Source organism: Acanthaster planci, linkage group LG03 (assembly GCF_054643075.1).
Source record: "Acanthaster planci isolate LZ-2023a linkage group LG03, COTS_SCS, whole genome shotgun sequence".
Classification (NCBI taxonomy): Eukaryota; Metazoa; Echinodermata; class Asteroidea; order Valvatida; family Acanthasteridae; genus Acanthaster; species Acanthaster planci.
Window position 1 is genome coordinate 9,608,899 of NC_141779.1, and position 11,884 is coordinate 9,620,782.

Genomic DNA, 11,884 nt, shown 5'->3' on the forward strand with positions numbered 1-11,884 from the left:
TCGCCAACACACAATGTACCAATATACATGTGAATGTAAAAAAAATTTTTTTGTCTCTGCTGTCTGATCGAGGGCAAAGTCACCGATATCAATTTTGTGAGCTTTGGTCCTTGGCGGCTAGCGCGAGTGGTAAGGGATACTTCTTTTTCTTCCCCTGTTTTTTTTGGAAAAATCTTTTGGGGTATTTTTCTCTCAGACTCGAAGACCCTTATTTGTTTTTCTTGAGACCGTAGAAAATCCTTTTTTTCCCGTTGTCCTCTAAAATTTGTCTTTAAAAGACTGAGCACCAACTTATAAAAACTACTTGCCTTACAAGTAGTTGTGGAGAAATTCTTATCACTGGGAGACTGTCTGCAGGGTATAGTTTGGTCAGTAAACCCATCTGGCCTGTTTGTTTTTGTGTTCCGTTCCAGTCACTGACCAAAACCCATGACAGCATCGCCAATGGTGACTTTGAGCAGCCGTCCGTATTCCTGGATCGCACCCGGCCAGCGTACCCACCACCGCATGAATTCAATGCTGTTGGGGATGCCATCAGAATGGTTGGCATCAGGAAACCGTCAAATGTGCCACTGGCAAGTATCATTACGCTTCAGTTTATTTTTCTTCATTCTAAATTGACTCAAGGAAAACAAACAATGTGCCAATTGGCCATCTGTACACAGAAGCAGCGAGAAGGATAAATCCCTGTGAGATTCATAGGGTAGAGTACAGTTTGTGCAGAGTTCACTGAAACAAGTGACAGTCTTTATTTTGGGAAATGCTAATTTTATTCTGTTGCAACAGAATATACAGAACACAAGCAATTTCCAGTCGCTTACATGTACATGTAAGTATTTGTACATGTACGGATATATGTATTTGTAAAAAACAAATGTTTATCATTTATCTTTACATTGACGTTTTCGTTATTTTCATTGATATTTTTCCTATCCCATTCTAAGCCCTTATTTGTTCTTCTCAAAATCTCTGCTGGTTCTGTGCATAACCCTGTACCTGTTTTGCTCTTCTTGCTGAAGTCCTATGTTGTTATTCCATTTACCCTAACTCCCTGTTTATGTTTGCTAGAAATTTCCAAAATCCTCCACTGTGTTGGGACCAGGTGGCACATTCTTTGCACGTCAGCTCTCAGGAGCTGTCAAGTTTCATTGATAACAGTGGCTACGGGTACTTATATATGTATACAGAGGTCTAGAGCTGACGTTCTCAGTCCATCCAAATCTTCCAAACCCTTGATCTACGTAATGTTTTGATTTTGTAAGATCAGGGATGGTTGAAGTTTGAGTCGATTTCCACCAAGGTTTGATGGAAGAAAAACAAATGTGATTCAATGCTGGGCTTGACCATTTCGAAGAAAATTTTTACCCATTCACCGTGTGCTTCCCATTAGAACTTTTGTGATGTTTGTCAATTCTGCACTGTCCTTACAAGGGCCATTTCCGTGTTGTACAGGGGATTACATTACGACAGGAAGAGGGTGAAATAGTTGTGGCCAGAGTAATACACGGAGGTATCATTGAAAAACAGGGTGAGTACATTTATGCCAGGGTTTCTTTAGGATAACTCATGTAAAAGAGTAGTTGCTTTCTGTGCGTGAAAATCCTTTACTAGCCTGCCCTCTGACAGAACAGCAATAGAAATGTTTGTTTCATTTTCGTAAAGTTTCATTAGCACCGAGCCTTCATTGTCAACAGTGTCACGTTGAGGACAAATTGTTCATAAAAGGTTGCCTTTCATGTCACCAAGTGTAACTCGCCTTGAAACAAATCATACACAGTGAAGATATTTTGTGTTCAAGCCCTCAAATCTATTTACTCATTCTGTGCTAATAGTGGCATTTTTGAATTAAAGCAGTCCACTTTGGGAAGCTGTCGGAATGTTGACAGGTACATATTACTCTAAACCCAGATTTAAAGTGTCTAAAACTGGGTCCAGGGACACCTACATGTACATTATTTGATGCTTACTCACCCGTCATGTGAGTTGCCTGCATGTTTCTCTCTCTTTGCCGTCTCATTAATCAGGCATTCAGAGTCTTTAAATGTTAGAAAGTTAGAAACTTATGTTACACCCATAAATCTTTGTCAACTCCTTTCTTCCTGGTAAGACTAAATATTGTGGACCCTGGTCTTTTCAATCAGTCTCTGCTCAGTTATGGATGAACTTACCAGATGCTGTCAAACACGGTTAATCAATTGATTGAAAATCAGGCTCAAAACATAGATCTGTTCAAACTCAACAGCTGTTGATTCCAGGACAGCGCAATGATATGCGATTTTAATATAAGTATGGTTTATTGTTTGATGCAGATCAGTCGTAACAATGCCACCTGATGAATACCTTCCCTTTTGTATACGTGTACATTGCTTTGGCAGGTCTTCTCCATGTGGGCGACATCATCAAGGAAGTGAACGGCATCGATGTGACCAATGACCCGGATGCCCTCCAGGAGCACATGAAGACAGCATCGGGAAATGTCACCCTCAAGATCATACCCAGCTACCACAATGACTTCCGACTCTTACCCGTGAGTTACACTCGGCATTTCCATTAGGAGTAGTTAACATGTACATGCTACCACAGAAAAGCAGTTGGTTTTTGTGGTGCATTATGGGAAGTATTGACATCAAAGCTCAAAGTGGTGTTCCTTTTGCACAAGGACCTGGCGGATTTGTTTTTTTCTGTACATGCACTTGGGTGCTGTCTTAATACTTTCAGATAAGGTAATGTGTAATAGGCGGGTTAACTTTGTTGGAACATGCTTGTTCCTTTGCCATTTTGTGCCTTGTGCAACTTCACACAGCTAGTATTAACATGATAAATGGAAACTATGACATAAAAATTCAGCTCAACTTGCCTTCATACGTGTTACTGTGTGCTACGAAAATACAAACAAGAAGGTGGTAGTTCTTCCATTCTATAAAAATCCTTTCATAAATTTTTTCTATCTATTAGAGGGCTGTGTTTTGCTTCTGTCGCACAAGGCACTCCTTGTCAAATGAGCTAATTTTTGGCGAGCTGCGAAACAAATACGAGCCTACATGTATGTAATACCAATTTCCGTCTTCCGTCCGTCTGACGGTGCGTAGGGGTATCCGTCGGGCCGTCCGTTCATCCGTCAAGGCGGCTGTCCTCAAATGTTAAAGTTTTTGCTTGCATTTCCATAGGTGTTAAAATGTGCCTTTAAGTGCTTGTTTGCTTCCTCTTGGAATTCCATCAGTGTGTAAATAGTCTTATATGGCATTAAAGCTCGGAAACTTATGAATTCGATGAAAAAAATGATAAAAGTTGAATGTTAACGGTTTGAGTTGTATTGTGTACTAACCCTGGAGTACATACATACTTGTATGTACTGAGTCACTCCTGTAATGTGTGTTTAGACAGTGTTGAGACACATACAAATGTACATGCACAGTATGTGGGAAAATTGTAAGGGATTGGGGGGCCCCAAGTGACAGTTGTTTGTTGGGGGAGGGGTACCTGTTGGAGGAGGATTATGGGGACAAAGTACACGTATGTAGAAAGTGGATGAAATGCTGGATGAGGTTGGCGTAATGGTTGGGCTGGATTAGTGGGATGATGGGACTGCCGGAGTAAGAAGTGAAGGGAATGATGGGGAGGGGGAAAAGTAGGAGATGGATAGGATGATGGGGAGGGGGCGGAGTAGGAGATGGGTAGGATGATGGGGAGGGGGCGGAGTAGGAGATGGGTAGGATGATGGGGAGGGGGTGGAGTAGGAGATGGATAGGATGATGGGAAGGGGCAGAGTAGGAGATGAATTGGATGGTGGGGAGGGGAAGAATAGGAGATGGATAGGATGATGGGGAGGGGGTGGAGTAGGAGATGGGTAGGATGATGGGGAGGGGGTGGAGTAGGAGATGGATAGGATGATGGGAAGGGGCAGAGTAGGAGATGAATTGGATGGTGGGGAGGGGAAGAATAGGAGATGAATTGGATGGTGGGGAGGGGAAGAATAGAAGATGGATAGGATGATGGGGAGGGGGTGGAGTAGGAGATGGATAGGATGATGGGAAGGGGCAGAGTAGGAGATGAATTGGATGGTGGGGAGGGGAAGAATAGGAGATGGATAGGATGATGGGGAGGGGGCGGAGTAGGAGATGGGTAGGATGATGGGGAGGGGGTGGAGTAGGAGATGGATAGGATGATGGGAAGGGGCAGAGTAGGAGATGAATTGGATGGTGGGGAGGGGAAGAATAGGAGATGGATAGGATGATGGGGAGGGGGTGGAGTAGGAGATGGGTAGGATGATGGGGAGGGGGTGGAGTAGGAGATGGATAGGATGATGGGAAGGGGCAGAGTAGGAGATGAATTGGATGGTGGGGAGGGGAAGAATAGGAGATGAATTGGATGGTGGGGAGGGGGTGGAGTAGGAGATGGATAGGATGATGGGGGGGGGGAAGAGTAGGAGATGGATAGGATGATGGGGAGGGGGTGGAGTAGGAGATGGATAGGATGATGGGGGGGGAAGAGTAGGAGATGGATAGGATGATGGGAAGGGGGTGGAGTAGGAGATGGATAGGATGGTGGAAAGGGGGAAGAGTAAGAGATGAACAAGATGATGGAGGGGTGGAGCAGGATATGGATGGAAAGATAAGGTGGATGTGGGATTGGAGATAGATAGGATGATGGGATATGGATGATGGGGGTAGAATTGTAGATGATAGGATGATGGGGTTTAATACAAAGTGCAGAGCTGTACCTTAGAGGAATTTTAATTATGCACTACCCCTCAAACTCACAATGCACGGCTTATGTAAATCATCCAGGTGTAGTCTGACTGTACCAGCTGGACCCACATTCTATAAGCATTCCTCTCTGCTGTAAAGAACTGTGAAGCCTTTGTACCTGTATCTCCCCTGTTGGTGGTCTTTGTTGATTTACTTTTAAACGACAGGTGTCTTTCAACACACAGGCTCACAGCACTAACTAGGTTTTTTTCTCCTAGAGTGTAATGAATTTTATCGCTAAGGTTAATAAAATATCTGGTACATCTGTATTGCAGTCATATCTCAACCAATCTAGTAAACAATTTGGATGAAGGTTGGTTAGTATAATTTACATGTAGTTACCATATTCATATAACTTGGATGTCTCTTAACGGAAGCTGTTATTATAGGAAAGAAATTCAAATTCATGACAAGCAGCGAGCCATGGTGGCTTTGCCATTCTAGTTTTTTAATGTCCTTCAAAATTACATACAAATAAAGTTTGAGGCAATATTGGCCCTTTTTTGTTGTCCAAAAGCTGCTTAAAAGGCTAAACAAATAAAAGTGGGACATGTACATGTACACAGGAAATATAGCAAAGTGTGATATATGTTTGTACACCGAGCTACAGAGACACCACTGTTCTGTCTTGGATGGCATCATGCATTCGTCATGAATATGAAATTTCATCAGCATAACCACCAAAATTTGGAAGTTTCTCCCCTTTACAATTTCAAAGGAAGTGGAAATTCATATTAATGCTGCAAGAAAGCTTTCTTAACATGTATTCTCTGAGTCTTAAAAAATTACATGTGTACATGTCTTCTTTAATGGAAGGATTCCACGTTTTTTGTCCTAGGCCATCTTGAGAATGAGCAGAGCGGTATGTTTCTTCAATGTTATTCATCAATCTTTCACGCTCGCTGCAACTCTTGCAAATAATTCGCTGGGGGGAAAAATTCTCAAAGTGTAATTTCTAATTTGCTTTAAAGAATTGGCTTCTGGTTTTTGGCGTAACATGCACAAAACATGGTCCTCGCAAACATCGCTGTGGTTCTTTAATGCTGGAGCAGTCACAGAGGAGTTGGGTTTCGGTAGAGGAATCTTGTTGGTTGTTCAATTCCCCTCTCCCCGCGATGCCACAGTTGGGCTTAATGCAACACTTCTGCTAATCAGAGAATTCTACTTGTATCTGTAGGATTTCAAGTCTGTTGCTTGCAGCGTTAGCGGGGTTATTCACTAAATTTGGGGTTCGGTGGTTTCCTGTCCCTGTAACATCTGGCGTATTCTTTTGTAAGTTCACAACTCATTCTTTAATTTCCAAAAGTGATTGAGTAATACAAATTACATGTACATGTACCTGCCAAACAAAAATAGTTTCAAATAATTTTTATGATAAACCATTTTTTAAAAATTACTCAGGTCTGGTGTAATGGGGACAGAAAAGTGTCACACATCGGACCCCAAATTTATTGAATGACCCAGCTGGGAATCCTAAGTTACAGAATGTGGACGTACAAAAACACGAGCCAGACTTCTGTGCTAACCTTCAAAATACATTACGCTTACTGTTAGAGAAGAATGGTAGTAAGCAGAAATTCTTCACTTGTAGTTAGCATAGTCATAAAATTAGGCCCTGGTTTTTTTTTTTTGGCATGACAGATTCATGACTGGAGAGGCCAACCATGGTTACTTACTGGCTCAATTCAGTGTACATGTATGTACAAGTACAGATGAAGTGACATGGTTGGGTTTTCAGTGCAGGTTTTGACTTAGGCTGATTGGTGAGCCTCTTTGCTATACAAAAAGCCTAGGGTGCTGCAGTTATAATTGCTGCCATGATTGAAAGTGAGAGTTGAAGCTTGGCAAGAGTCTGTCCAGGTTAACGTGAACCTCTTGCATTTACTCATATGTGAAAGCTTATAATTGTTTACTGCTGTGGTGTGGGACATGGCGTTTTTTTCACACCCAAGAGACATGCCCATGTTAAAACAAATTAACCTTTCCACATCACAGCAGTGAACGGCTTTTTTTTAATGTATTGTGCCTCGAAGAGAAAATGATTGAGAGGACTAAATAACATCATCACAGTTTCAACTTTTGATTTCCGCAAGCCAACATCAAGATGTACGGGTAACATCAAGGCAGCTAAGATCAGAAAGTCTCTTCACTTTCATGACATGCTAGAATGCAGTGCGTGCACATGCAAGAGAACTAAATGTCATGAAATAAAAAAGCATGTCTTGTCTAGTGCAAATGAAGCATCGTGTGTTGGGCATTTTCCACCAAGGTGTCAGCTTGCCGTATTTGTGCGGAGGGACACAGGAAGCTTCTCTTTTTCCAATCTTTTAACCGTATTACAAGTTGGTCCTCAATGGAGCCTGTATGTAAAATTACAGAATACAGGTTTTTTTGTCACAAGGTTGCTGCAGCTAGTGTGCTTGTTCACTTTTAAATTGAACAATGCAACAGATGTAAGACTAGCTGAATCCAACAGCTACATGTAAAACCAAAGCAGACTTCTGGGCTGCAGAAGTATTTTTTAATTACCGGTAATTCTGAGGACTCATGAAAATCTGCTCTCTGTTTTTCTAGAACAGAATAAGCCATTCGCAAGTTAAATTTGAATAAAATCTGGTGCACTGAGTTATCTGACTGCACATGAACATAATGATTTGAATTTCCCAGACGAAAGACACTGTTGGTATATCTTGTGATTCGGGGCAAGCTTTTGCATAGTGACCACCATCTCTGGAATGGACTGGTTCCTTTATGCCCTTCTTATCCGTTAAGAACAGTGCATTGTTGCAAGGTGTCTCTTATGTAACTAAGCAAAAGCTTGCCCCGAATCACGAGGTATAGCAACAGTGGTTTTAGTAAGGAGAATTCAAATTGTCATGTTCCCGTAAATTTAAGAACTCAATTTACCAGATTTGGGTCAAAGTTGACTTGCAAAAGGCTTATTGTGAAGAAACGGTGAACTGTACATGTAGTACTTGACACTGATAGATTGGTGAGACGCAATTATTCTCCCAAATTTGATCATGTACAACATCACCTTCTCTCTGCAGTTGCAATTTTCAGAGATGATACATGCCAACTTTCCCTACAACTTGTTATCTATTCTGTGTAGAAGTTTCATGAGAAAAGCCTCATTTTTGAGACACAACGTGTCTGTCAGTAAAATTATTTACTGTATGCCTGGTGTCAACTCCGAAAGAACTGAGAGTTGATCCTTGAAAAAGAATGGAATTGGGACTCGGAAGTCTTAGTCTGGAATTAATTCTGTTCAGAGAAAATGATAATAATCTGCTTTGAATCAGCATTTTACGCTACAAGTCCACATGTAGGCTCTGCCGATATACATGTATATTCACACTGTTTACTCACTGTGGTCCGACAGTTGTGAAAATCACAAGTTTGGTTGGGTGGGATTCGAACCCATGACTTCTTGCTGTAAGTACATTTGTACAGCACTAGTAGGCAGGAAGCCATTGGTTCAAATCTACTCAAGCAAGCTTGTGATTTTTTTCTCAGCTCTCGTACCACACTGAGTAAACAGGGTAAATATATATGTCACCCCACCATAAGAGCAAACCTTGTACAACAAACATGTAGTTCTAAATACCAGTAGTTGCTTTAGTCTTACTATATAAAAAATCCATCCATTAGAAACTGTTTTAATCAGTAGGATAAAAGTGAATACCTCATGTCATATTTTTTTCGCCCATGTTCTCTTATGTCTCCGTATCTGTGCATATCTGTAGGTGCATGTCAGGGCATTCTTTGATTATAACCCAGAGCACGACAGTCTTCTCCCTTGCCCTGAGGTTGGGCTCGCTTTCAAGAAGGGCGACATCCTCTGTGTTGTTGACCGAGATGACCAGAACTGGTGGCAGGTAAAATCTTAATGTCAGCCTAAAAAGTCATCACGTTTACACATATGAGCATCTACTCTCGCAAAGATGGCATTTATTTGTAATGACTGACCAAAATGTCAAATTTGCAGTGCGCCATTTCAGTCACTCTGACTAATGACACAGTGATCATATTTTCAGTCATGTTTTAAGATTAAATATTGCTGTGCTTTACAAGTTGTTTTGCTCTGATGCAGGCTTATGTATTGAACAGAGATGGCCCAACCGGGTTGATACCTAGTGCAGAGTTGGAGGAACGCAGACGCGCTTTTGTGCCCAAGGAGAACATCTATACAAGGCAGACAGGTATATTTTGGAGCCAAGTGCAATTAATTAAATTTTACCATCGCCCACCAAAAGTTTTGTGCATATTTACTTTGAAATACTTGCATGTTCATGCTGAATAGTCACCAAGCCTGGTTTTTGTATTTATATACACACTGTACATGTACATGTAGCCAGGAGCTAGTGAAGGATCTCACACACAGGCCACAGGGAAGAGGCTCATTACTCATGACTTGTTCCCTGCCAGTTTGGCTTGCTTATATTGTTGCTAAGGTGTGGTTTTTTTCTTAGTGCTTTGTGAACCTTGGCTTGGCTTGGAGATTCTGCTGATAAATGTTTAACTATTGTTGTACATTTGGGTGGACAACAGTAGCCTGTGGTCTCATCCAGAGCAAGCGACGCCGGCACGAACGCTACCAGACCCGCAAGAACTACGTGTTTGACCGCAGCGACATCGTCATCTACGAGGAGGTACAGGAGATGCCGCCCTTCCAGCGCAAGACCCTGGTCTTGCTAGGGGCCCAGGGGGTCGGCCGACGCATCTTGAAGAACAAGCTAATCGACTCAGACTACAAGCGGTTTGGAACTGCTGTGGCCCGTGAGTGCTTGGGCACCAATTTGTTTTCAAGTGGTTTGGGTGCTGTGATGACGGAGCACCATGCTGAAATTTTCATGTTGAAATTTTGGGGGAGCACGGGGGATTGTACACTGTCAGACACTGTGCATATGCCTGTGGAGATTGCATGGGTACGTGTCCATACATATATGCATTGAAAGGGCCGATGTAACATGCATTTTTTTTCTTTGAAATCCTTAAATTCATCTGTTTCGCGTTTCCACACTGATTTTCAGGTTGACTGGGTTATTTTGAAGGGATGTTTCTCAGGACCTCTTTGGTGTTCTCATACTTTAGTGATGCCGTCTTAGGATAAAGCTTTGGTCTTATAGCTGTTTGAGGAGAAAGAGTCAACCAAATTTTTGCTTTTTGCCGTGACCTAGTCTTGTTCTGTGTGTCAAAATGTTTTTTCTTCCTTTTGGCCAATAGCGTGCATTCTTTTTCTTTTGTTAACCTTTGTTTAAGAATGATAAAGAAGTCTTAATACTGGGGATGGGAAAGGACATGTTAGTGACGTACGAGCAATACACAATGACATTCAACTGTTGCCACACATTTTCATTGCCTGTGCTCCGTTCTTTGTCAATCAGACACCTCTCGTCGGCCCCGGGAAGGAGAGGAAAATGGCCTTGACTACTACTTTGCCTTGCGCCCAGAGATGGAAGATGACATCAGGCAAAACCGCTTCCTGGAGTACGGCGAGTACGCAGACAACTTGTACGGGACGACGTACGACGCCATCCGCGCCGTCAATCGATCAGGGAAGATGTGCGTGCTCGATATCAACCCCCAGGTAAGCAGCCTTTCCTACATGCATCCCCCTACTATGCGAGACCCTCTGGTCAATTTTGTTTGCCCACAGAAAGGTACCTGTTCATTAGGTAGACCTCCAGTGTGATCTCACTGAGGGGGTTTTAAGATGCCGGCCGGCCCCGCTAACATATTAAGTCACCCCACTGAATCATTGCTACCCTGCTAAAACATCTTTTATCTGCAGTTTCTTGCAACACGAGCTAAGCCAGCTATAAAGGAAACTAGAGCTTCATAGCTTTCTGATCATTAAGAAGTTTATAATTCATGTCATTGATGCAGTTAAAAAAACTCATGAAAGTGCTTACCTATACATCTACTGCAAAGGAATGAAGAAAAATGGAAAGAGGGTCTTCTGTGTTCATGAAAACAAAATTTCAGCGATGTTTCCATTTCAAATAACAAAGTTCAGATGTAATGGGGACACAAAAATCTCACACTTTCGACCCCCGTATTTGTAGAATGACCCTAAAGTCGTCCCGTGAGTCACTTGCCGTCACAGGTCTTACCCTCTGTGCTGCATTGGCTTATTTCTGGCTCCTCGAAAATTTCAATGTGACCAACCTAACAAATTGAGTCACAGACATCAGAGCCACTTCTAGGGCAAAGGCCAAAAGAATGTTGCACATTACGTGTGAATCTGAAACATTGCTCAATGTGTTCATTTTCACCTGGCCTTAAGATTCATCTCATGGGATCTTTTGCAAATGACCACAGGTACCAGGCGTGTGCTGCCAGTTTCTCCCACAGCTGTAGGATTTTGTTGGATTCGGAAGTGTTCTCAGTCTAAAGTATCCTGGATGTTAGAATTATAAGGGGAGTGTATGTGTGACGTTCTTTTTTTGTAGTCGCTGAAGCTGCTTAGAAACAGTGAGTTCCTTCCATTGGTGGTATTCATCAAAGCTCCTGAGCTGGAGTCCCTCCGGATGATCCACGAGGCTGCTAAAGCTGCCGGGGAGACAGAGAAACACGTCACGGTAAGCAGTATTCCAGTCCAAGTTGTCAGAAGATCTTTATTGTATTGGCATACATGTCCGACAAGTAGTTCACCACAATGAGGGGAATTGGAGTGTGTGTTTTTGTCCACATTCAACTGGCAACTGAGCAATAGTACAATCGATCTCTCATTTTGTCATGGCCCACAATGGAAGAATCTTTTATGTGTGGATCATCTGGAAGCCCTACCGAAAGGTTTAAGTTCAACTTCTAAACATGTCAGAATTGAAGTTGAATGTGCTGAAAATGTAAGATTAATAAATGGAAGTTTAAAAATAAGTTCAACTGACGCTGGTTTAAATCAGAAGACAGCAATGGTTGTTTCTTTTTCGACTAGCATTATATGCATGTACGCTTTACAGAGGTTGATGGAAAGCACAGTGCATTGTGTGCTGCCAGATTATAGTCTTTGCCGGTAAGTTATCGCTAGCCACACAAGAAAAGCAACTCAAGTGTTCACACATTTACAAGCAAAATAAAGGCCAGGGTCCTTCAACATTACAATTTAGGACACACAGGTGTTTTAAGCCATC

General features: G+C 42.2%; 1 protein-coding gene across 5 annotated transcripts in view; it reads left to right on the forward strand.

Moving 5' to 3' along the window:
* The window catches only part of LOC110984898 (protein PALS2-like), a 32,885-nt gene that overhangs the window by 15,141 nt on the left and 5,860 nt on the right, over positions 1-11,884 (forward strand). For 3 of the 5 annotated variants that reach the window (XM_087135166.1, XM_087135169.1, XM_087135167.1), the window contains exons 5-13: positions 414-575; positions 1,453-1,528; positions 2,376-2,527; positions 5,587-5,610; positions 8,495-8,626; positions 8,842-8,950; positions 9,300-9,527; positions 10,136-10,338; positions 11,204-11,332. In XM_087135166.1, coding sequence (XP_086991292.1) covers positions 414-575; positions 1,453-1,528; positions 2,376-2,527; positions 5,587-5,610; positions 8,495-8,626; positions 8,842-8,950; positions 9,300-9,527; positions 10,136-10,338; positions 11,204-11,332 — 1,215 coding nt within the window. The remainder of the gene's footprint in view (positions 1-413; positions 576-1,452; positions 1,529-2,375; positions 2,528-5,586; positions 5,611-8,494; positions 8,627-8,841; positions 8,951-9,299; positions 9,528-10,135; positions 10,339-11,203; positions 11,333-11,884) is intronic. The other 2 variants (XM_087135168.1, XM_087135170.1) reach the window with 2 other exon arrangements.